Genomic DNA, 27,232 nt, shown 5'->3' on the forward strand with positions numbered 1-27,232 from the left:
TAACTAAACCCTAAACCAACTTTTTTTAGTTAATGATCTGTAAGAAGGGGGCTTTATTGGTGCTGTTCATTGATTTGAGTAACTTTCTTGACATTTGGGTATAAAGTGTTGCCCTCTTCAGGTTAAAGTGGAAGTCCACCCTAAAACAACATCATGCTCCAACACTATATTTCATGACATATATGTAGTTGATTGTGTTGCCATCAAATGTACTAACTCCATATAAAAAAGCTTTTAAAGCTTTTAACCGCTACAGTAACGGTGTGTGACGGGTCGTCAAATCACCGGAAGAAAAATGCACGACTACATAATTCTGAACGTTCTAAATGGGGGTGGGTCTTGAGGCGAGATGATTGACAGTAGATGATAACGTTCTTTGATTGACAGCTGCACAGGATGAGCTAACGTTAGCTTGCTTTGCTTGTGTTCATAATAACAACAACATAATAATAACTTTCTACGTAGTATGTTTACCATAGTTACACAAAACAAGCAACAACTAAGCCAACTGATGTTTTAGATATTTTTACCATTTTACACCGAAAAACTGGGCTGAAAACAGTACTCGAAATCTTCCTGATGAAAGAGTTGGCTGCATATTAAAATTTTTGAGTAATCTGTTAGTGGTGTGTCAACTGAGGGTCACGTTGATGTAAACAATAAAATCTCCCGGTGGCCTTAATTTGTTGTCCTTACATCCAGATACTGCACAGGTTCTAGTCATCATTATCGAGGGTTTCCCCTTCAGACACGGTTAAAGCGGAGTTACTCTTTGGATGGTTCGTCTGCCGGCTAACTTCAAGTTGACTTGAGTTGATTTGAGAGCAGGTTGAGCGGTAAAAGAAATTATTAGGCTTGTTCAAATTCATGTGGCATCGCAATCAACAGCCGTATGATGTCAAAGTACCGCGAGAGCGATTCACAAAATCATACAGAGGAGTTTGCTTTTAAATCGCTCTCGCGGAACCTTGACGTCATCCGGCTGTCAGTTCTTGCAGCGCCGCATGTAGTCAAACAAACCTGAAGACTGCATCGATCAGTGGTTAGTGGGTGGAGCTAATGACTCAGTTTCGCACAGTGCATTCTGGTTTATTGAGTCCATCAAAGACCGTTATGAAAATTCCGCTTTAACACACTATAAATCTAATAATCGAAATCGTGCAAATATCCTTTTTTTTCTCATGTAAAATTCAAAATGGACATAAATTACTCGTTATAACAGGCTAAAATGTCTAGATTGGACTTCCACTTTAAACAGTAGCTACAGCAGCTGTTTGCCCTAGGGCGATAGTTCCTGGTTTTATAAGTTGCGGAAGTGCACCACCTGGTGGATAATAGCGGTATTGTGGATTGACGAGATTACTCGTCAATGGCGGGGAAAGAGTTAAAGGTATAGTGGAGGATTTTCCCGAATTTTGGAAAAGAACCACCCTCTCCACTTTAAAAAAAATGCAATTGCACAACACTCTACCTGCTCCTGAGAGGGGACGCCTATTAAACATGTGCACAGAGAGCATGCACAGGCCTATTTCGTCTTGTGCACGCTCTTTTTACAACTTTCTGTCGGCATGGCTCATACAAGAATAAATAAATAAATAAATAAATACTATGGTGAACACATTGGAATTATCAGAAATGAACACACAAGGTTTTAGAACAATTCGGCGTGATACCTACGAGCACGTATGACAGCCTTACGTAAACATATCACCAGAATGATTGACAACTAGGAGGACCAATAGTCTTTATTAGGGATGCACCGTTAGGATTTTTTGGGCCGATACCGATTTAAACAGACAACAACTGGCCGATGCCGATACCGATATTAAACACTTGTATACAATACTATACAGTTGGTCTATTAGCTAGTTTTTTTCTGCATCAAATTATTTTTACTGAACATGGATTTGATCTAATTAACATTCAACTGACCAACATAATAAGAGGCACAATTAAGCTAAAACAAATATAATAAGACAGCATGACAATCTTCAAAGGTGTTTTCTGCAATTCAGCATTTATTTTATTAACAACATTAACTCTTTTTTTTACATATAATGGATTTCTTTATGCAGTTAATAAACAATCGGTATAGGCCTTTCTCGTGCTATTGCCGATGGTTTCAAATTCATCAAAAATCGGCCGATAAATATCGGCGGCCGATACATCGGTGCATCACTAGTCTTTATGATCCACCCAAAATCCTTTGCTATACCTTTAAGAGAAAACTCTTCCCTGCCAATGACAAGTTTTTACTACAATCCACACTATTATCCACTAGGTGGCACTCTTACACAACTTATAAAACACTAAATCGTCAATGGTTTTCAAAGCTTTTTTGTTATTTTGCTTTTTTTGTATATTTACATTGCATTTATATCAGAAATAATGCAAGTGAATAAACAATAAGAACATACTTTCAAATGTGTAGTATGTGTTATTTTGTCTTTATACAATTCCATTGTTGCTATATACGGAGATACACATCTATTTTCTTACGTTCCATGACAGCAGCTAGAAGCAGAAAAGGAGAAAGGTGCTTTGAAAGATGACACTATTAACTTGTTAAAAGAGGACAAGGCCTATCTTCAGTCTGAATTGGCTCGTAAGGACGAATTTATCCGAGAACTTGTTTCTAACAAGAAGGAGGAAATCCCTGGTCCAAGTGGACACTCAGGTTGGTGGTGAAGTTTTAGAGTTAATTCAATGTAATAAATATATTGTTGCCTTTTTGGATTTAAGAAATCTTTTTGTACCCAACAGATATGAGCCAAACTCAACATAAACGGAAGAAGACCAAGCAACTTGAAAAGTCTGATGAATCGGATGATGACTCCTCTGTACTGTCGGACTCCTCAGTTGAACTGCTAAAGAAGCCCACAGTGTGGAAACACATGAGGCAAACAATGGTACCCAAAAGTGAACATGCGCGTGTGAGAGGTAATGAAATATCTGTCACAACAGATATAAAGTTTCAGGGATTCACCTGAAAAATCTGTGTGAGTTAAACAGAACTATTGTATATCGTCGCTGCCCGATGAAACTCACGTATGTCCAAAACGGTTACTTTTCAGGAAGTGAAAAAAACACCGTATATCAAAAGCAGTTGAATGTAGCGTTGTCATACTTGGTACGGCATATTTACATGTAACCATATTCTTGCCAGTCTAATGATATAATCCACATTTGACCAAAATTGAGTTTAAATGGACATGCGTGCAAATTTTACAGTAACTGTGATCGATACGCGTTCTTCCGATCATTAATTAGAATGGCCAAGTCGCGTTTCGTATTGACAGATGAATACGCTCAGTTTATTAAATAGCCTAAGTTACCTCTTGGTTAAATACGCTTACTTTATTTAAAGGAGGGGTTTAATGGTATTTCAAGCATTCTGACTTATTAACACAATTATAAAGTTGTTTCCTCATGCTAAACGTAGGCAAAGTGTCAAAAATGCAGTTGGGCGTGTTTCAGAGTATTTCTGTGCCGAATGCACTTCGCCAGGGTTCGTACAAGTTTCGGCTAATTTTTTTGGATTACGGATCTAACTGACGTTTCAGGGGTTTTCGATACGTATCACTTCTTTATATGGGCTTCCGCCAGAAAACTTCCCCCGGAAAACCCCGCCCAGCCGTCAGTCAGCGGGAGACGCTAGAGCTTGCTAACAGCTTATCACGCCACTCAGCTTAGTTTAATTTCAAAAGTCAACAATGGCACAACAAGAAGTGTGTTTTTGGATGTAAGGAGAAGACATCCAGCCTTATGGAAACAATGGATATAGTTTATTATCCGGATTAGCAGCGGAGTTTTGCGTGTGTGTTTGATGCGGTGGATTTTCAGAACCGGGTCATGATGAGTCTTATGTTGGTAATAGGCGCGTGTTTATTATATAAATGACACGAACATGTAGTGAATCATAAGTTAAAACAGTGTTGTATAGTGTTGCATGACTCGTACTCGCTCCTCCCGTGTTATAACTCCTCCTTCTTCATTTTTTCGTACGTTATCGGAAAGATTCGGTAAAGCTAATCTTTCTTTTATAAATCTGATTAAACTAAAGACTCTTCTGAGATATAAAGGATGTCATACTACTCTATAGGTACTCCAGATTAATATCAGAAATGCAGAAACAGCGTGTGTTACGTGAGCTTTAATATTAATTATAAGTGTATTAAATGTCTCTTGCAAGCTATGAAGGGACAATGAATCAATACACTGACAAAGTCCCTGCAACACTAGCTCAACCGAACAATGCCAAAGCACCACAACGTAGAAAACAGCAGCGCGTTTAATAAATGATTACAATGAATTTCATTACATATGTACAAGAAAACACACCATCAGCATACAACGCAACATATGTGACCCTGGACCACAAAACCAGTCTTAAGCATCGCTTGATTTTTCAGAACATTTTAACCAAATGCTTTCACAAAGTGGTGGGGAAATCAATGCTAGACAGATACTTTGTTTGCACAGTCCTACCGTAATTAAGTAACTCATAGATGTTAGTCTGGCGTCCGGGGGAAACGTTTACCTCGAAGGAAAGTCATTGTCATGTTTATTCGGCTATATCCAGTGCTGAGCTTCGATGAAACTTTACGAGACCGGCGAGATGCCTCCACAGGCGGAAGATATGCGGCGTGATTGACAGCTTTGACACCAAACGGGTACGTGAAAATCAGATGACATGATTTCACAAGTTTTCATTGGCTATTTAGGTATGTGACGCATACTGTATATGGAAATGAACCTGGACATTCAATCTGTCGAAAAATCTCAAAATCGGCAAAATGAACATACGTGAGTTTCATCGGACAGCGACGATATGTTTTGAGACAACAAAAAGCACTGAGCATGTATATATTAACTTTTAACACAGAATATGCTTAATCAGCTGACTTCAGTATATATGTAGCCATGTAACCCCTTAAAGAGATAGTTCACCTAAAAATGAAATAATGTCATTAATGACTCACCCTCATGTCGTTCCAAACTCGTAAGACCTCCGTTCATCTTCGAAACACAGTTTAAGATGTTTTATATTTAGTCCAAGAGCTTGCTGATCCTTCATTGAAAATCTACACTGTAAAAAATGTGCTGTAATTTTGCAGCTGGTTGCCAGTAACTTACTGTAGATGATAAAGTCTAAAAATGTTTCATGTTCATTTAACTTTGAACAAAATGTTGCTAGTAAATAACATAAATGTAAAATCTACAGTAAGTTACTGGCAGCTAGTTGCCAGTAATACCCAGTAATACTGTAATTTCTACAGACATTTTTACAGTGTACATACGGTATACTGTCCATGTCCAGAAAGGTAATAAAAACATCATCAAAGTAGTTATGTGACATCAGTGGGTCGGTTGGAGTGTGTTGAAGCATCGAAGATACATTTTGGTCCAAGGATAGCGAAAGTTACGGCTTTGTTCATCATTGTCTTCTCTTCCGGTTCTGTTGTGAACCGCATGCACGAGACTGAAGTCACCACCCCACTAACAAAAACAGACATATGATTTCTTAGTCTAAACCTAAATTGTATATCATACAATATAAAAGCGCAAAATTGCCGTTTTCTGATTTGTAGTTTTAAATGGGACATTTTACAAGACTTTTTTAAAATGTCAAATAAATCTTTGGTGTCCCCATATGGTGTACATATGTGAAGTTTTAGCTCAAAATACTCCACAGATAATTTATTATAACATGTTAAAATTGGCACTTTGTAGGTGTAACCTCAAAAATTTGTCATTTTGGGTGTGTCCCTTAAAATGCAAATGAGCTGAGTGCCATGGTCGGATAGTGCAGATTAAGGGGCGGTATTATCCCCTTCTGATATCACAAGGGGAGTCAAATTTCGATGACCTATTTTTTCACATGCTTACCAAAACTAAGTTACTGGGTTGATCTTTTTCACATTTTCTAGGTTGCTAGAAGCACTGGGGATGCAATTATAGCACTTAAACATAGAAAATGTCAGAATTCATGATATGTCCCCTTTAAGACAATGGCAGAGAAAAAGTAATTAACCCCTTCACCTTTTCACTAGAGAACATCCAGTCTCCATTAGCTCCACATAAGGCACTTCCATTTCCATATAGATAGTTTAAGCAGCTACAACATAAACTAACAGCATTCATGAACTTAACCTCAGATAGACTTCCACAAAGAGTCAAAAAAGAGTCCTTCTAGAGTAGATTATTTCTAATAACAGGCAAAAAAGACAAGTAAATTACCTTTGTTGAGGTATAAAAAAACTATTGCTTATGAACTACTATACTGAGTTAACATTACTATGAAAATTTATTTATACAATGTTAACTACAGATCCATGAATTTTTGCCTGGCTGCCAAACCTCTCTTTGCACAGCGGTGATCCATGCTTACTGTCTCCCCTTCAGTAATGGGAATAACGCTTTTATAAATAAACGGTGTTACTAAAACAATAGTTACTTTCCCTGGTAATTATTCACCTTTGTAATGATGTAATGTAGTAACTAGCTCAGTTTCTATATGTGAGAAGTAACTAGAAACTAAAATTAAGTAACAAACACAATACTGCTCCCCTCATGCTTAGGACACAGTAACATTTTATTTTCGAATCAGACCTTATGTAGACCATTAGCCTGGGTGCCTGCCGATCTTAGCCCCGCCCACCACGATTTGAAATACGGGGAAGATCGGTCTGGGGATTCACCGTTGAGGAGCTACTATGAGAATACCAAAACAGGCCGACGAATCAAATTGTGAGGGCGGGCTTTATACGATGATTGACAGATAAACGACAGTTACGTAATGAACCACGTCACCAAAGAGCGCGTGTGTTGAATGGCTGCCGCTGTAGAGTTCAGATGTGTGGATTCTGACATTGAGTCTGTTCTAAAAGATATCGACAGAGCATTGATTTTAAAAGAGGAACAGAGAAACGCGAGCAGGGCATTTGTTGATGTTTTTGCCGACCTTCCTATGGGATTCGGCAAAGGTTGGTCGCAACTGAAATGGGCAACCTTATCATGGCGATGCAACTCTGCGTGCACGACGAGATGGATATAATTAGCGGTCGTTGCCAGCTTCTTTTCGGAAGCCCGGAGTCGTGGTTGCTGAATAAGTGGAGGGACATGCTAGGCTCCAATATTTTCAAGCCAACGTAGGGTATCGTCGTGGATGAAGTTCACCTAACGTACAAATGGTAAGAGATAGTCATACTCTATGACTTAGTAAATACTTCATGTTGTGATATAAACGAAATGTTGTAAACATAGTAGGTGTTGATGTACATTCGCTAACTCAGACTTAGTATAATCACAATGTTAGTGTCATTGTAGCGAAATAACTAGCAGTTCGGTCAGGCTGCAAAGACGTAATTTCAACATACGTCACACACTATGTTGCTCTGATTGGTCGTAGGTCTATCCAATTGAGATCAGAGGCATTTTTCGGTTGAGACACGCCTCATAATTATAGCTCAATGGAGCGGTATCAGACTCAAATTCTGACTAGAATTGAGTATGACAACGTCAGGCTAGTAGACCATATTATAAATCACACAATTTTAGTTTGCAGCAATGTGGCCACTGACACAAAGTACTTGTCTTGAGGTCAGGCTTCACATTTTAAGTTTTTGGTCAACTTAAACTTCTGTAAAGTGCTAATTATTATAGGGCATGATTGCTTGTTTAACCGATTATTTATCTCTACATGCAATTTCCAACATTCAAAGGTGGAATATTCTGAAATTTTAAGATATTTAACATGTGCTTTTTGTATTTTTCTGTCCTATTTCTTTTAGTGAAGAACACCAAAGGCATTGTGGCAAGGTACAAACTGGCACTAGACGCTTTTAAAAAAAGGGAGCTCTATGAAAGCTGCCTTTGAGAGCATGGGACTTGACCGAGCTACCATTGCCCGCACAGCAGTAGTTGCTGAACTAAAAATTGCTGCTCCTGAGGCCTTTGACACCATCCCTCCATGTATTGTGCGTTTAGAGAAACTCTCCACATTTATTGAAAGATGTCGTGCTGCAATCAGCAGTGACATCAAAGAGAACATTTCCAAAATTAAAATAGATGGAGAACTTTTGCCAATAGCCAATATTTTCTGAGACATGTAGTGTTCTTAATGTTCTTGTTAATTTCTGGCATTTCTTCTGGAATTTATTTGTTAAGCACTTGTTTGTTAGAAAGTTTGAGTTGTTAAAAGCTATATCTTCTCAGCCAGCCAATATTGCATATTGTGATTTGATGTAATACTTTAGAAAAATGGCTATGTTTTTTTTTTCATTTATTATAGGCATTATTTTTTACATTTGCAAATAAACCATTGAAAATGGATAATGAATAACATCTTCATGATTTCCTAACATTTGGATTAGAAAACTGTATCCTGTGTGTTCACTTTACTTAAAGCCATCAATAATGCATTTATAGAGGTTAATAACTGCATCATGACTCATAATAAGTAACTCATAACATGGCTATTTTAGATAACATCTTCATGATTTCCTTACATTTGGATTAGAAAACTATCCTATATGTTCACTTTACTTAAAGCCATCAATAATGCATTTATAGAGGTTAATAACTGCATTATGACTCATAATAAGTAACTCATAACATGGCTATTTTAGATAACATCTTCATGATTTCCTTACATTTGGATTAGAAAACTGTATCCTGTGTGTTCACTTTACTTAAAGCCATCAATAATGCATTTATAGAGGTTAATAACTACATTATGACTCATAATAAGTAACTCATAACATGGCTATAACAAGTAGGGCCGGGATTTTAACGCGTTAATTAAGATTAATTAATTACACAAAAATAACGCGTTAAACATTTTTAACGCATTTTAATCGCACTTATTTTTGCACCGCGGAACATTTCTCATGAGTTTCGGCGGACCGATTATACTGGAGCACCAACTAGCGTTCATGACTTCACAACAAACCACAGTGAACATGAACCAAGAAGCTGATGAGATCGCTTTGGTTGGCCCCGTGGAAGGGAATTTTTTTTATAAAAAACGAACGGATGTAAGCGTCGATAAAAGCATGGTTGTGTGTAAGCTATGCAACAAGGAATTCACATATCACCGCAGCACATCGAGCATCTCAATGCAAAACATACAGCAGCTCGCGTGGACATTAGCCCGACTCCGGGCACAACGACTTATTCGGACGGGATTAGTTTTACATAGGGATGTGGGGTAAAGCAAGTTTTTATCAGAGCTTCTCGGTGATTTTAGTCCAGTCCGAATCCTCCATGTCAGTAATCATTACGGACAATGTCAGTAAAGATTACGGCGTCTTTTACCTTCTGTAAAAAGGTCCGGAGAAATTACCTCAGGTAATACTAATCCAGTGCGAATAGACCAGCTGTAAATATACACGTAAATCGCGTCATTTCCTTTTAATTTGCGGGTTTCTTTTAAATATAAAAGCGCTTAAAGAAGCATTTACTTGCGTTCTAGACGGAGAAACAAGTCAGTTACAAGTCAGTTTCTGAATAAAACACGACACAAACTTTAAAAAAAAAGTCAAATTTACTTCTCAGAGGCATGGAACTGTTTATTAAACTGACGTTCTCCCCAAACTGAAATTAAACACAGTGTTTCGCGTTTTCCTTGTCTGTGTCATGTTGTTTGCACATCTGATATCTGGAAGCAAGGTAACGTGCACGTGAAGACGAGAGGTGACGCGCTGCGCCAACGAGTTACCCCTCCCACTTCTGAATGTTTTACAGAGATTTCTAATCCCGTCCGAATTGACCATTAATATTACCGACGTCCTGTGGTAAAATTACATTACGCCTTCTACCCCTGTAAAACTAATCCTGTCCGAATAGGGCTCAATAAACAATATTTTGTGGCTTAAGCTTATGTATTCAGTCATTATTCATGGTACACTCTAAGAACGAATGTGTTAAAAACGACACATTAGTGTTGATTCTGGGACAACACACTAACTGCGTCGTCCTGGAATCCACCCATCTCTGTGTTATTACTTTTAACACAACATGTGTTATACTTGAACACAAAATCAAGACAAAATGACTCATAATGTGTTAAAATTACACATAATGTGTTAAAAGCTTACAGCACAATGATGTGTATAAAATTAACACATCCTTTCTAAGAGTGTATACTAAAATCCATGTAAAAAATTCCTTCTTAATGTTCTCAGGTCAAATATTTATATGCGATTAAAATGCGATTAATTTAGATTAATTAATTACAAAGCCTCTAATTAATTAGATTAATTTTTTTAATCGAGTCCCGGCCCTAATAACAAGTTAAATCAAATCAGTTATTTGACATATGAACTAAATCTGCATGACTAATTAAGTCGTAACTATAATATAATGACATTATAGCGTGGCTGGCTACGTCTTTATCAATACCCTCATGAAAGTATACAACTGAGTAATTAATACTCATAAATCAGTCTGTAATGGATTAAAAGCATGCACATTGAAAAGCATATGCATCACTTATAAGTAATAATAAAAATATTATAAATGTAACTATAACTGTTCTTAGAATGGGTTATAGGTGTTGTTGTGTCTTTATAAATATATTTATAGAATAGTAATAATTGCCTATAAATAATTATAAAGGGGGTTATAATTCATTATAAGCATGGGCTTCATAGAAAGTGTTACCATTTATTTCTTCAGAAGAGAGACCTGTCATGTCCATGATGTCACGACAGGGTTGGAGAGACAGGACGCAAACGCAAGGTTCCAAATAAATAACATTTAATAATAAAAACACGAGGGCTGACAAGGTGAATACAAAAACTCAGGAACATGAACACAGGAAACAGACAGGGTAATGATGACAATGATCCAGCAGTGAGCAAACAGAAGACAGAGGTATATATACACACAGACTAAATGACAAATAGGTGTGATGAGGCAGGTAATTAATCAATGAATGTCCAGGTGATAACAATCGGAACAGAGACAAGACATGACACGGATTAACCGTGACATTACCCTCCCCTCTACGAGTGGCTACCAGACACTCAAATAAAATACAACAAAAACAAAGTCTGGTAGCGAGAGTCCAAGGGAGGGGTGGTGTTAGATGTGGTGCTTTGAAGAAAGCGCTGAAGTAAGTGAATCCATTTGCAAAAGGTGTTTATTAGAAAAATCCCAAAAAGGGCCAGCAAACATATCCATTAGGGGTGATCCAAAAACGTAATCCAAAACAGGCACAATATCAGGGCAGGCGGCAAACAGGCAATATATCCAAATAACAGGCACAGATCAGAAACAGGAACAGAATACAAATAACAGGAATACAGATAACAGGAACAGATTCAGACAGGTAACAGAGTGGTAAGGCTAAACATTAATCAGCAGCTAACAGGTGAACAGGAAGTGACTTATATACAAAACAGACAGGAAGTGTGAAGTGAAACATGGCAAGATGTATATCAAAATAAAAGCCAGAACAGAACAGGATGTCAAAATAAAAGTCCAAAATGCAAAAATACACAGAATACAAGAAAACATAGAACAAAACCTTACAGAACCCCCCCTCTAAAGGGCAACTCCTGGAGCCCAACATTCAAGTAATTAAGTCCAAATAGAGGGTGGGCGGGCGGGCCAGGACCTCTTGGCAAGGCAGGGCAGTTCAGGAGAGGTCCTGGGTCATAAGGCCAGGATGGTCCAGGGTCGTGGGGCAGATGCGGGCCTGGGTCATGGGGCAGATGCGGGCCTGGGTCATGGGGCAGATGTGGGCCTGGGTCATGGGGCAGATGCGGGCCTGGATCATGGGGCAGATGCGGACCTGGGTCATGGGGCAGATGCGGACCTGGGTCATGGGGCAGATGCGGACCTGGGTCATGGGGCAGATGCGGACCTGGGTCATGGGGCAGGCTTGGACCTGGATCATGGGGCAGGCTTGGACCTGGATCATGGGGCAGGCTTGGACCTGGATCATGGGGCAGGCTTGGACCTGGATCATGGGGCAGGCATGGAGCAGGATCAAGGGGTAAACATGAAGCTAGGTCATGAGGTAGGGATAGACCTGTAACACAAGGAGAGGAGGGATCAGAGTCCACTTCGGTCTCCGCCTCAGTGTCCTCTGCCTCCTTCCTGTGTCCGGGTACTACCCCCCCCCCAAAAAAAAAAAAACTTGGGAAAGCTTCCACAGCCCATTGTGGCGATGTCCCAGATGGTGGACCAGACAAATCAGATGAGTTAGACGGGACTGGTGAATCAGGCAGGACAGACGAAACAGAAGAGTCGGGCAGATAAGAAGAGTCGGTCAGATCAGAGGAGTCGGGCAGATCAGATGAGTCGGGCAGATCAGACGAGTCGGGCAGATCAGATGAGTCGGGCAGATCAGATGAGTCGGGCAGATCAGATGAGTCGTGCAGATCAGATGAGTCGGGCAGATCAGATGAGTCGGGCAGATCAGATGAGTCGGGCAGATCAGATGAGTCGGGCAGATCAGATGAGTCGGGCAGATCAGATGAGACGGCAAGATCAGATGAGACGGCAAGATCAGATGAGACGGCAAGATCAGATGAGGCGGGCAGATCAGATTCAGGGTCTTGAGGAACCTCGGGAACAAACAAACAGAAGGCAGACCAAATGCACCACAGGGCCATAGCAAATTCCAGAATATCACAGTCAATGAGGTATACCTCTGTGGAGGTTGGTTCAGGCAGGGCGGCCATCTTGACATACGGTGCTGGGTGTCTAATAGGTCTCATGAGTGCAGGTGTGGTGGTGATGATAGCCCTTTGAAGTACAGGTGCTGGAATTGTGGTGGTTTTCTCAAAAACAGGTACAAAAACAGGCAGGATGGCGGCCATTTTGGGAACAGGCAGGATGGCGGCCATTTTCGGGACAGGCAGGATGGCGGCCATTTTGTGATCAGTCATGGTGGCGGCCATTTCAGGAACAGGCATGGTGGTTGTTTTCTCAAACGCAGGTGCAGAAACAGACATGATGTGGTTTGATGTGTTGTGAATGTTCCCTGGTGGTGTATCCACAACACCCACAGTGAAGGGAGAGCCACACAAACACAGAGCATGACCGATGTAGCGTTCCAGAGTCCAGTGTGGTGTATGGAGTGGCATAGCATGAGAAATGTTACGATTTAATCCGCAGTAGAAAATGTCTTTCAGAAATGAATCCTTAAAATTCACCTTATCTGACAATTCACAGAACTCTTCGACATAATCCTCAATAGGTCTGTTACCTTGTCGAAGACCAACAAGACGATCCGCTGGAGTCATGCTGCTGGTGGGAAATTTCCAACCTCCGCTGGATTCCGGTTTAGGCTGATTAATCTGTTAGATGTGGTGCTTTGAAGAAAGCGCTGAAGTAAGTGAATCCATTTGCAAAAGGTGTTTATTAGAAAAATCCCAAAAAGGGCCAGCAAACATATCCATTAGGGGTGATCCAAAAACGTAATCCAAAACAGGCACAATATCAGGGCAGGCGGCAAACAGGCAATATATCCAAATAACAGGCACAGATCAGAAACAGGAACAGAATACAAATAACAGGAATACAGATAACAGGAACAGATTCAGACAGGTAACAGAGTGGTAAGGCTAAACATTAATCAGCAGCTAACAGGTGAACAGGAAGTGACTTATATACAAAACAGACAGGAAGTGTGAAGTGAAACATGGCAGGATGTATATCAAAATAAAAGCCAGAACAGAACAGGATGTCAAAATAAAAGTCCAAAATACAAAAATACACAGAATACAAGAAAACACAGAACAAAACCTTACAGGTGAAGGGCTTGGGGACCCTGGCGAAGCCGGCAGCCGCCGGGATGAGACCAACAGGACGGTTGGCCGGACTGCGCCAGGAGAACCGGAGCGATCGCTCCGAGAACTGAGGCAGACGAATTACCCCCCTCCTGGGAATCGTCAACGACCAGATGCCCTCGGAAATCATCTCCCATCCCCTCGCGGAAACGGAGACCCTCGGTAGCCACCCCGGGAAAATGTTTGGGCGTGGTCCGTTCCGGATCCCCCTGCGAGCAGGATGGTGGTCCTCCCAGGGACCGTCGACGACGACTCAACCGTTGGGGGACCGCCTGGGCCGATCCTCCTCCCGCAGGAGCGAGCGATCGCTCACGGTGGTCCCCAAGAGACATCGGGGCTGATGGGGAATGAACCCCGATGTCACTACTCCCCCTCGACGAAACTCCTGGGGGAGCCGCCCTCCGTGAACCTGCTGCGCCCAGTTTGGCTGGATCATTCTGTCACGACAGGGTTGGAGAGACAGGACGCAAACGCAAGGTTCCAAATAAATAACATTTAATAATAAAAACACGAGGGCTGACAAGGTGAATACAAAAACTCAGGAACATGAACACAGGAAACAGACAGGGTAATGATGACAATGATCCAGCAGTGAGCAAACCGAAGACAGAGGTATATATACACACAGACTAAATGACAAACAGGTGTGATGAGGCAGGTAATTAATCAATGTCCAGGTGATAACAATCGGAACAGAGACAAGACATGACACGGATTAACCGTGACACATGATGCACGTTTAAACACTTTATTAACTACTAGTTGTTCAGTTCGGTTATGTAGGCTACACACTATGCAAAGTTTCTGTAAACGCGGTTGTCACTGCAGTTTGCGGGAGTTAATGCGGTTGTAGAATGCGATTGTCAGTCCCGTAAATTACTGAAGTGTGTGTGTACAGAACAGGTTTAAGCATTAAAAGTTGAAGTGACAAACAAATTAATATGCAGTGTGTACAAGACGCCATGCTCATTTGGGTGCACATTTTCGAGATGTGACATCATGTTGCTAGTGGTCGAATGGTATGCTAACAACTGTATCTCGCGGCTCAAAAATTCTGCCATCTTCCATGCAAGACGCGTCAACTTTTAACAGTGACAGACAGTGTGACTACTGTGACCTGTCCCTGAACCAGGTGCACTAGCACGCCCATTCACAATGCAGACAGCCACGTCTTTACTACCACGGGCTTTAAAAAAAAATATTTGAATATTAATTTTCATATTCGAAATTCGTTTTGTTTTAACTATTCGAATATATATTCGAATTTAGAATATTAGTTGACAGCCCTAATGATTATTAATGATGGAGTATTTTAAGTTGATTCTGCCATGATAAGGAAAAACAAGTCAAAACGCGGCGCCGTGTTTTTGGACCCCAGGGGGTTAAACACTGCTATTGTAGTGTGAGTCAGTGAAGTTCCGTTACATTTAAAGGGGACAGAGAATGAAAATACGTTTTTACCTTGTCTAAGTTTAATAACGGTAGTGTCACGGAGTGACTTTTAGGGCGGAACCAAAAGTAAGAGAAGAGGTTCCACCTGGACCGAATTCCACAAACACCGTCACTTCCGGGCAGGGGCGTCGCTAGACCCCTTTTACTGGGGCACGTGCCCCAGTGTAAATCTTTTGTGCCCCAGTGTAAATCTCAACGGATCTATATGCATTGTAGTTATGTTTGTTACAATGCAATGTAGTTTTTTATGAAGTTATGTTAGTCACGCTTGTAAAAGCGCCGCAGCAGTCGTACTTACGCATACACGCACAAATCCATGTACAAGCGCGTCTTTGCGTTCATCCGCGCACAGTTGCATACAAAGTCCAGATGACGCCACGAGATTGAGTTAGCTTAAAAAAACATGACGAAACTAAAGTAAGTTTCTATATAATAATGATAATCTTATTTTAACTTAGTCACTATTGGCTCCTGTAGATGGACATGAATGTTTTGTGCAAAGCAGGGAAATGAAAGCAGAAAGGAGAGATGTTAGGGAGGTAAGACAAACTACATCCTCACCCAGTCAGGTCTCAAACATTAGAGGAAAAATCTCAGGAAAACCTCTGTCAAGTTTATTAAATTGCATTGTTGCTGAGAAAATCAACACATGTAGCCTATGTGTTACTGTTCTGTATTTTCAGATATGAAATTAATATTTAGTTCACTAGGACACTACATAAATAAACAGTTAGCAGTACTATGACTGAGATTATTAAAAATGACTTGCTTCTTGAAATAGTGTTATTGTAAAAATGTTTTGTAAAAAGTTATTAATCATTGTTATCATTGTATAATGTGGAATGCAAATTTGAAGAGAAAATATTTTCTCTTCTGCCATTTTTCCAAACATTTTATGCCACCAAACATGTAATGTTAAGTATAAGAAGATGATATTTAAATATTTTTAAATACATGTTTATCTTTCCCAGTACTTTTTGCAGTGTAGTGGGTTAAGCAAAGAAAATTGTATATAAGTGCTGCAAACAGCAGGCTTTAAAAAAAAAATCAGAAAAAAATGGGGGGGCCTGTGCCCCCGTAGAGCTTTATGTCTAGCAACGCCCCTGCTTCCGGGTATCCCCGGGCAACCCCAAATCAAGCGAAATCCACCGCAGGTGTGCGAAATGACGTAGCGATCGCTGACTGGGTGGTTTGTATGATTGGAAGGAGCATAAAAGTAGCATTGGAGATGCAGGAAGTGTGCTGTTGTTTGGGAAGAAACGCTGCGAGTGAGCGGTGAGCTGGAACATGAGAGTGGAATAGTACAGGCTGAGGCTCTTGTAGATTTGCTATGCGAATGGAAGGATAGGAAGTCAACGATCCGAACAGGGGTGAGAAAAGCAACATTGGAGAAAAATATACTTACCAATTGTGTGTGCGCTGCATTGAAGGTCTGGCGGAGGAACGTGTCTGGGCGAAGTTACAACAATACTGCTGGGCATTCGGCGAGTCATCTGGGAAGAGAGAAACGGGTGAGTACAGTGAATTGATACCTTTGACGACAGATACGAGTATCAGAAATGTAGTGTTTGTCTGCTGTTTAACGGCCCCACCGCGTATGTTGAGACGGGTGGGCGAGCCGAAGTATTAGAGGTTGAGCTGGGTAGGTCATCTTTTGAACCAGCGAACTCAAGTCTCCTTCAGGGCGGATCTCGGCCAGGCGAAGAGTACAGACCTTATCAAGTGTGTGTTATGCAGTGGGTGAGTCTGTCTTTTGACGTGTGTGCAACTGAAGCCTTGCAGTGTTGTGCCGTGTCTCTTGTTGTCTGTACTTGCCCCAGGTCAAGAAGGTCTCTGTGGAAACGAGCGTGAGCTGCTGCAGCGGTGATCAAATTTCATAACTGCCCGCTATAACCCCGGCACAGAGGAAGTGGATTGTGTACATCGAGTGAGGTACTGTGGAAACATTGTGGGGGAAAATCATATTGTCAGAGGGGACATTGGGAAAACTTGTTTGCTGTGTGTACCCTGTGTGTGGCGGTGTGAGCTGAGCCGTCCACCCCACTGTCTAGATCTTCGTCTGTTCATAGGAGGAAGGGAAGAGGACGTGCTAGTCCAGGAGGACGAACGTGTGATAGCTGCTCTACCTGAATCTGGCCACCGAGGTGCTATTGGCCATACTTGGCCCCACAAGTCACAGCCGGACGCCGGTAACCCCCCCCTCGCCCTTGAACAAAGCCAAGAGGTGACGTATGGTTTTTCATTGTTGACACTTACCTGTACATCGAGCTAAAGCTATACTCGCCTTGTGAAACCCGTAAGCCCAGAGCAAAGAGCCTGTGACGACTAGTGATACTTACCTGTACTTCGAGCTAAAGCTATACTCACCTTGTGAAACTTCGACTCGCCTGAAAAGTCCGCTCCCCTTCTCGCTCTCATAATGGGAGAGGGAGGGTGTTACTGCGCCGAGTCAAAGTACTCCCATAAGTGCTATTACGCCATACAATATAGTTCCTCTTTTAAATCCGCTTAGAAAAGCGCTACGTTTTATTTTGTACCACCAAACTTGCTCGTATAACTACTCGTCCTAAATAGGAAAAACGTTGATGTGTTTGGTCACTTCTAACTTTATCTCTAAATGGTACCATTGAATGAATGGGGCTAAGCTAAATGCTATCGAAGAGTCGCAGCGCGCTCCAGCGCTTACGTGCACGCACACAGATGATAGAGGGATGTATCAACAATCCTTAGTTAAGGTAATAACATATTTTAATATTGAAAATGAGTAGACTATTCCTTTAAGGGGCACTGTAAAAGAGGTGAGTGAATTAGTAAGAGTAGGCAGTCTCTATGCCTGTAGAGACTACGCCTGTAGTGGAACCCGGCTATATGTTGGGAGTTGACCTCATGGGACCATTTCCCAGAAGTCCCAAGCAGAATGTACATCTTTTGGTAATTGTGGACTACTGCTCAACAGGGGTGGAGTTGTTCCCCTTGCGTGTCGCAAAAGCTCGATAGATCGCATGCATCCTGGTGGAGGAGACCTTCACTAGATGGGGTACCCCAATGTATCTGGTGTCCGACAGAGGAACTTAGTTTATGTCACAATTATTCTGTCAAGTCTGTAAGTGATGGAGTGTCATTCAAAAGCTAGCCATGACTACACCCTCAAACATCACAGAATGGGTCAACCGTACCCTGAAATCCATGATTGCCTCATATGTTCAAGACTATCACCGTCATTGGGATAAATGGCTGGCAGAGTTCCGTTTTGCCATCAACTCTGCATGGCAAGAGAGTACAGGATTCACTCCAGCAGAAGTTATGCTGGGTCGAAAGTTGAAAGGTCCCTTAGAAAGAACAATTCCCAAATCACTTGACCCAAATAACCAGTTCTGGAGAAGTACCAAGAGCTTATCCAGACAGTAAAAAGGAATGTAGCACGAGCCCAGGAGAAACAATGCATTACAACAACCTGCGAAGACGACCAGCTCACTTCCAAGTTGGAGACTGTGTTTGGGTTCGTACTCATCCTCTATCACGGGCTAGTGATGGTTTTATGGCCAAGCTTGCAGCAAAATGGAAAGGTCCCGCTAGAGTGGTCAAATGTCTTTGTCTTGTAAATTACTCTGTGTCCTTTATTGATGACCCTAATCAGGTAGACTCTTTTCATTTGCAAAACTTAAAGCCATTTAAGTTTGCAAACCCTTTCTAATTGGGGGGGGGTATGTAATAGTCACTGCCTGTCACTTGGTTCATGTGTTACCATTGTTAATGCTATGTTAATCCCACCCACCAGGGGACACTAGTAGCACCTCTATCTTAGAGATAAAAAAGGAAGTAGGAGAGTAAGAGGTAGATTGGGTTTGAGTAAACACATGGGCCCTGTCCCAAATGGCGCACTTCATGTGGACTTTCGGTCTTGTGGCTAGAGTTCTCAACGGGCCTGAAAATTACAACCCGACCCGGCCCGTGGCTTTTAAAGCCCAGACCCAATGTAACCCGACACATCAACGTGAATTATCTGTCCGAACCCGACCCGCGGCCCGACGCCGCCGACCCCCCCTGCCTTTTTTTCCCTCATACACGTAGGCTATTATCATGACCAGCAGACAGGAATTCAAATCAAGCTTTAATGTTCACGCATTTTAACAATACAAACAACTGAAACAATAAACTTTAAATATAGGCTATTTCATCAGACGCACGTGATACACGTCTGGATCCGAACCTTTCTTCCGGTTTCGTTTTTTTAATGGTCTAACTCAGGGGTGTCAAACTCAAGGCCCGCGGGCCAAATCCGGCCCGCCCCCTCATTTCATCTGGCCCGCGAGAGTTTACAAATTATGTTAATTATGTGGCCCGTGAGAGTTTACAGATTATTTTATTGATATTATAAGTTTTATTTTTTGCAAGTTATTTCCTACATTGATTTTTTTAGCAGCCACCAAAACTAATTTTTGTCCCACTTAAATCTTTTTGTAATGTAATTATAGTGATAATGTTGATGATTGCATGAGAAAGAACGAGCATTGCCCCGCACGCACGCAATACTAGAGTGGGCGTGTCTGAATGCGAATGCTGTAGCCTCCGGAGGTCGCATTTCCAGGCTGCATACGTCATCAAGAACAGAATATTAACAATTATAAAGTTAACCTCAAGAGTTCCTTTAAAAAACTTCCTTAACTGTTCCTAAGGCCACAAAATGACACCTTTCCAAAAACTGCTCTAAAAATATCATACGTCAATATTTTTTTTTTCATTTTAAATTAGCAGTCTTTTAGAACTACTTCTGCCTGAAACATACATCTTAAATATTAATATAATTTGTGGAAATTTTAACCCTTTACATGCCAGTTTGTTTACATTAACCCATGTTTTTTAACAGAAAAAACAAAAAATCTAAATATGTTCCCCCCAAAAAACATTTGAACTACCATTTGATTATAATTATTATTAGACCCTAGGATGGGTCAAAGATTGGTAGCAACATTGATTTTCATGCATTGTTATTTTTTGAACAGGGTCAGATTTTATACAAAACTCACACTTCCTAAGGCCAAAATTATCCTAAGGCCAAAATTACACCTTCCCAAAAACTGCTCTAAAAATATCATACATCAATAATTTTTTCCACTTTAAACTATTAAATCTTTTAACACTACTTCTTCCTGAAACATACATGTCAAATATTAATAAAATTTGTGGAAATTTTAACCCTTTAAATGGTTATATTTACCCACAGGTTGGGACTATAACACAAGTCTTTTCCCTACATGTCATTTTGAAGCCAATGTCGTTTGGTCAAAAGCAACTGTGCGTGACTGTCAGCATTTGCCACGAAAGTAAAAACAACAAAAATATGGGGCGCGGATGTAAGGTTATAACCCAACACTGTGTACTGCACAACACCGACATTGGCCGGTTTAAAGGACTCTTGACAAGAGTTTACCAGTATTTTCTCACTAATGTGTTAATGATATCTTACTGATAACATTGTTGTTGTGTGTGTGAACAACACACTTTAGTGTTTACTGCTAAAGTTATGCTGGTAAATGTACTGTCAATGTCTCCTCACTGTGTTATTATGGGACACACCTTGACTGATGAATTAATAAGGACATACATATATATTATATGTGCTACATGTCAATGTTTTTGTTTTTACACGTTTTGTTACAATTGTGTGTTGTTGTTTCTGACAGGTGTCATTGAGTGAATCCAGTATATACCGTAAACATGAGGTGGTACGCTCCACAGAAGGCCAGCGGCTCCTATTCATGGTACATCAACATATTTCTGTTTATTGATTGAATATGTCTTAGTATTACAGTACAGATAACATTGTTGGCTGTTAATTTTTGCCTGCACTTTGTTTTTTGACATTTTGGATTAGGATAAAGGCACCTGTTAAATCATTCAATGTAAATGTAGACATACATAAGCAAGAATAATGTTTCTTTTGATCTTAAGACAATGCATTCCAATATAATTGTTCTGTTCATTCAAACATTTCCAATGAAATTGGGTGAGGTTCAATACTTCAAAGATTCTAAAAAGTGATATAAGTTGAGTAAATAAAGACTTAGTATTTTGAAAAGAGGCATGATTTAAGTCAATTAAAGCTAGACATTTTTTCAGTGACTAAGAGCTGAAGGTGTCCGATGAGTTTCACCATCACCAAACACAGAGAGAGAGAGAGAGAGAGAGAGAGAGAGAGAGAGAGAGAGGTGCAGGTAGACCTTCTGTTATCACAGTATATATCCAGAGGCTATTGGCTGGCTGTCATACAGTTCAAGCAAAGGTGAAATCTCTCAATATTGACTAGTCAGATTTGAGGATGCAGGTCCCGTACCATGTGGGTTACATGCAGTCTTAGACGTAAGCGGATAAGAAGAGATCCGATTGGTTGGATACCCATGCGGGATTGAGTATTTATACCAGTTGAGGAAGCTAGACTAGTTACAGTCATTGAATGACCGTCCACTTGCTTTAGACTTCATAGCTTTTTGAGGTCTTGTTTCATCTGTGAAGTTACAGTTGAATATTTTCTTGGACAGCTCTGGGAACTCAGGCAACATGTCTGCAAAAGAAGACTTGGAAATCAATGAGTGCCAGATATCCACCATCCAAGTGGCAACGCATGAAGAGACCACGGCGACTGGGGACAGCCCGGAATGTGCCCGTGGTGGGGCCGTAAAGGTGGAGAAAGGTCGCGACTGGGGTTGGCTTTTGTCCGGATTCATCTGTTTAAATGTACTGCTCCTGGGAATTGTTTTAATCAGCGGTAGCGTCTTCAACGGGACGCAGATTTCAGCTTCGCACCTGCAGATTTTCCTCATCTTAATCGTCTTTCTCACTACCATATGGATGGTTTACTACAAAGCCCATACAGCGAGGCTGTACAGTGCAGTACTGTATAAAGATAGCCACGCCGGACCCGTCTGGCTAAGAGGTGAGTCTGTGCATTTGTGCCTAAAAAAATTGGTTCATGACAAATGGCCTTGAATTTCATTGAGATGGAGTTTGTCTAAGACTCTGTTTGTGTCTTCATCAGCTGGCCTGGTTCTGTTTGGCATCTGCAGTGTTATCATGGACATTTTTAAGATCATTTACTATGTGGGTTATGCAGAGTGCGAGTCGCCAGTGAAGATTGTGTTTCCTATTGTGCAAGTTGTGTTTGTTATTGTGCAGGTATGTTTTTTAAGTTATATATTAAAAACATTCATCAAAATGACACAATTAAATTTGATTAAGTATTATTATATTTATTTTTTAAATATTACCTATTTATTTAACATGTATTTATAGCATACATTTTTTATGAGGTCAACGACTGGACCATTGAGTGTTTTATTATTACATTATTTAAATTTACATAATACACAATCTTTTTAGTTTTCGTCTTTTTCCCCTTAATTTGCTGTAGATACAAACCATTATTTTTCAGTTACTATAACGGGATGATTTTGGGATGCGATTTTTTCCATTTTCAATGTGTTGCCTTGTATCTACTATTATTATTATTATCATTATATTTTTTAAGTATATTTTAAACATACTCTTTTCTACATGTCAGACTTATTTTCTCTGGGTCCACGCTAAAGACTGCGTACAGCTACAGCAAAACATCACACGGTAAGTCTGAGCCTTATGCTAGATCAGACCGACTCAAGTTTCTTTGATCTGTTTAAGTCAACCACAGTGAGCAGTCACGCATAGTTAGTGTACACTTTGAAGTTAGCTTAAGGAAATGTTTGCCAGACTGACCATTTGCTTGGAAACCAGGATGTCGTGTTGAGCTTCTTGGAAACTGAGCGGGCATGTATCACTGTATATTTACAATCTCTTTGTAGTTGTGGTCTGATGTTGACATTGTCAACGAATCTTGTGGTTTGGATGACCGCTGTGACAGAGGAGTCGCTTCATCAAACCATTATTCCAAGCAACAGTTCATCTAACACCCCTCACAGCTTCAACTTGACGGAGAAATCAGCAGGTCAGTAAATGCATTCCTTCACGATTTAGTCAATTAAGATGAAGTGGTGTATGGGTAGAGTACTTAAATCGATAAAATCTCTGCCTGACAAGTGAGATTGTGTTTTTGTGACCTCGCAACGCAAGTAGAGCCTTTCGTTCATGTTTTCTATCCCTTTGCTTTCAGCCATGAGCGACTGCAAATGCAGCCACGATGTATGTAATGATTTTGAAAAGGCCTACTATTACACGTACCCCTTCAACATCGAGTACAGCCTATTTGCCTCGGCGATGACCTACGTCATGTGGAAGAACATCGGCCGCCAGATGGACGAATACCACAACCATCATCTCAGATTCAGCATGTGGGACGTTCTGGTCGGTCCGGTGGCCGGACTCATCATTTTGGTAGTGGGTCTGGGTACGTTTGTAGTCTACGAAGTGGACGTGTCTAAAGAAGACCCAATCAAGAAGATGGAAGCCCTGACCATCTATTACAGCACAAACATAGTCACCATCTTACTGATGTCCATAGCGACTCTGTCCGGTTGTTTTATCTTCCAGCTGGATAAGAGGGAGCATGTGTCAGAGAAGAACCCTACGCGGAGTCTAGACGTGGTACTGTTGGTGGGAGCGTCGCTGGGCCAGTTCCTCATCTGCTACTTCACTATAGCATCTGTGCTGGCGTCAGGGGTCAAAGGGCGCGTGAACAGGCTCAGTCTGGTCTCGTCTCTTCTGACCGTGATCCAGCTGTGTCTACAGAACGCCTTCCTCATCAAAGGCCTCCACCGAGAGCCGTTCAAAGAGACGCACACAGCCACTGTCTTCGCTAACGCCAGGGTTGTTCAGAGGGACCCGGAAAGACGGGCCAGCTCTATCGTTCCGGCGCACGCGCTACCCATCTCCTTGACGCTGTTTCTGGGCCGTCTCTCCTGGAAGAGGAGGATCCTAAAGGAGATCTGCGCCTTCTTGTTACTCTGCAATGTCATTGTAAGTACCTGACTTTATATTATTTCAGCAAACACACAGGACCCTATGCTATCCCAAATCATGGAGGCCCAGTGTCCTGAAGTGTTTAGCTCCAATCCTAATCAGTCTATAGGACTTTACTTGAAATAACAGGCAGGTGTGTTCGATCAGAGTTGGAGCCAAACCCTACAGGACAGTTTCTATAACTGTCGGTCAACATACGCACACATCTAACTGTGATGTTCACGCCCATTGTATTGTATGGTATGGTGTCTCAGCAAAAGTTTGTTACCTAGTGCAGCGTGTCATTGTCTTTCGTTCCATTGCGCAAGTGTCCTGTGTGTATTGTTTGCCCCCTTCTGGATTAGTTTGGCCTAACGTGAGAATTAAAAGCAAGTTTTATATTGTAATCCTGCCTATTGTTTGTATTTTAGCTGTGGATTATACCAGCATTCGGAGCCCGGCCTCAGTTTGACGACACTGTCGGATCAGACATCTATCAGTTTCAAACGTGGGTAGCTGTGGTGAATATTGGGATGCCATTTGGGATCTTCTACCGCATGCACTCGGTGGCCAGTTTCTTTGAGGTCTGCCTTGCCTCTTAACTCTTACTGTCAGATGATGCACATCACTTTGTAATATTAAATATACTATAAATATATACATTTATTTTATAATGTATTTTTTTTAGCTAAAAGTTTTATTATTTTTGATTTTATACTTTAATACTATGGTGTATATGTTTGTTTGAGAATTTGTGTATGTCTTGTGGGGATCATGTTGAATGAACTGAAATCTTATGAAATATGTGTATGATGTCACATATCTATTAAAATTTGGCTTAACGCTGTTACAATACTCTGAGAGTAAAGCTGAGAGCTGTACCCTTTATAGATTCAATGGATCACTGGATTTTACTCAGAATAAAATGAAGGAATATGGTGAACTGCTTTGATTATTTGGAGAGAAATGAAGTCTGAACAATTGCCTCCATACATTCAAAGTCATATTATTGATAAAACCACAGATTAAATTAGGATACAAGCACAAATTAAAATACATGAACATAACCTTGTCTAAATACTGTCACAAATAAATTAAAACATTCTGGTTAGAGTCATCAGCATGTTAAACAATACAGAATATAATACGCAGACAGACACCATTCAACATCGAATAATCAACATCTGTTTCATATATCTATATAATGAATAAACATCAAGCTGAATATTTACAGAATTTCATCAGCAAAACTGATATGCAGACAAAAATAGAGCTATATTGATACACCATCATCTTTGGAAACTACTCATTTGTACAGTTTTATGGTATAGTATTTCAATACTGGCAAAAAACATTGAAATCAGCCACTGGCCAAATACATATGTACAAACAGTAAACATAAAAGAATAAAATAAATGATTTAGCGTGATCGCCCTCTTGTGGTAATATCAATCGGGAGCCAGGTCAAATAATTGACAAAGATCTTGATGGTCATATTCTCATAAAAAGCACAGTGAGATATTTTCCTCTGAACAGACGTCTAAGCTACAGGCACATACAGTACTCTGTTATCGGAGCACAGGGTTATATTTAGGTGCTTTATCATGCTGACCGCCACCATCGATCCTCACACAGTTTCACAGTCTGTCATCACCTCTTCTCTGAGTAAGTGGAACATCTTAAAGCAAAATGAAGCCTGCGGGTCCCCCAAAGCTGCTTTTACATCCTCTGAATCTCAAAGAGACGCACATCAGTGTCATACCAGATGGGTGGATCCACGTTACTGCATTGAGAAAAAAGGCAATGTTAAACTTACTTTTTCTACAGTAAAAACATTCAAAGGTGAATCTCACAGAACGTGTTAAAGGTCACGATTCTCCTGATTCCATTTTCAACTTTAAGTTAGTGTGTAATGTTCATAGGCTGTATAAAAATATGGACGTAGTGTCCGTGACGTCACCCATTGGTTTGTAAAGATCGTTTTTGAAGCTTAAAGTAGGCTTTGCCTGCGGTCACCATCTTGGCCGCACGTCACTGTAAATCACTCGCGGATAACCAAAAATGGGTAAAGAGGCTGGACGTGGGTAAAGCTGAGGTGGCTGGTTGCTAAAACCACACCCGCCTAGCTCGATTCTAGTGATGGCAGTGGCTGTTCACCCCTCACTCAAGTGGCCACGCATTTAATTATGCAGAAGTTTAAGGCTTAATATAATTTAAACGGATGTGTTACACAAAAATTTCACCCCCCTTACAGTTGTCATGAAGGGCAAAATGAGCTATACAGACCAAAAACACGTTTTGTAGCAGGCTGTAAACATATTACTTTCTACTGTAAAGTTAACATGGAGGTCTATGAGAATTGACTCCCTTTTGAAGGCAGCCTCAAGCGGCCAGTCGATGAATTGCAGTTTAAGTCACTTCTGTATTGGCTTCATCAGAGAGATCGGAAGGTTGCCCCTCTGTAATGTTGCTGTTAGAGCATAAATAATAGCTGTAAAATGATAAAGGTCAAAGTTCACTGCCAGGCATTATGTTTTCTTTAACAGAATTTGCCTTTCAAAGCCTACAGTGAACGGCGAGTTTGAACTACAGCCCTCTACTTCCTGCTTTAATGACGTCAGTAGAACAGTTTTTTGACTAAACTCCACCCACAGGAATACTTGAGTCACCAGCTAAGCTTAAACGGCTCTGCTAAGCTAAGCTGCAGTCAAATCATAACACACTAAACAAACTACACAATCAGAACTCATTACGTATTTCTGAAGGATGGACTTCATAGAACAAGGAAGACATCAGACTGTTTTTAGGACGGTGAAAACAGCGCTATACAGATGCGCACTGTAAACACAATCAAAGATTCAAAACACAGAAAGAACGGGACCTTTAAAGCCATTTCCTATTTAGCCCTATTGAAAGGCTCTGTTTAGACCAGTAATTCTCAAAGTGTGGTCCACCAAACCTCCCCAGTGGTCCGCCAAAAGATTACCTAAACTAGGCAAGTGTTTATACAATCGCCACTGATTTAAGTAGATTTTTAATGCACTTGT

General features: G+C 40.8%; 3 protein-coding genes and 1 long non-coding RNA gene across 4 annotated transcripts in view; 2 read left to right on the forward strand and 2 right to left on the reverse strand.

The window, feature by feature from the left end:
- The window catches only part of otop2 (otopetrin 2), a 115,905-nt gene extending 91,053 nt beyond the window's left edge, over positions 1–24,852 (forward strand). The window contains exon 9 of the mRNA XM_073856806.1: positions 24,786–24,852. The gene's annotated coding sequence lies outside the window, so the exon portion shown is untranslated. The remainder of the gene's footprint in view (positions 1–24,785) is intronic.
- Positions 1–27,232, reverse strand: part of LOC141350953 (uncharacterized) — a 271,024-nt gene that overhangs the window by 134,861 nt on the left and 108,931 nt on the right. The gene's annotated exons all lie outside the window — the stretch shown is intronic.
- On the forward strand, positions 20,909–24,794 carry LOC129427232 (proton channel OTOP2-like). Its single transcript, XM_055183592.2, has 7 exons — positions 20,909–21,019; positions 21,797–22,191; positions 22,294–22,430; positions 22,816–22,874; positions 23,093–23,235; positions 23,401–24,203; positions 24,617–24,794. Exons 1-7 carry the CDS (start codon positions 20,976–20,978, stop codon positions 24,785–24,787), a joined length of 1,752 nt encoding a protein of 583 aa, XP_055039567.2. The 5' UTR covers positions 20,909–20,975; the 3' UTR covers positions 24,788–24,794.
- hid1a (HID1 domain containing a) overlaps positions 25,176–27,232 on the reverse strand; it is a 78,748-nt gene continuing 76,691 nt past the window's right edge. Inside the window, exon 19 of the mRNA XM_055183541.2 lies at positions 25,176–25,968. Coding sequence (XP_055039516.2) covers positions 25,905–25,968 — 64 coding nt within the window. The 3' untranslated portion in view covers positions 25,176–25,904. The remainder of the gene's footprint in view (positions 25,969–27,232) is intronic.

This window comes from Misgurnus anguillicaudatus, chromosome 19 (assembly GCF_027580225.2).
Source record: "Misgurnus anguillicaudatus chromosome 19, ASM2758022v2, whole genome shotgun sequence".
NCBI classification, from domain to species: domain Eukaryota; kingdom Metazoa; phylum Chordata; class Actinopteri; order Cypriniformes; family Cobitidae; genus Misgurnus; species Misgurnus anguillicaudatus.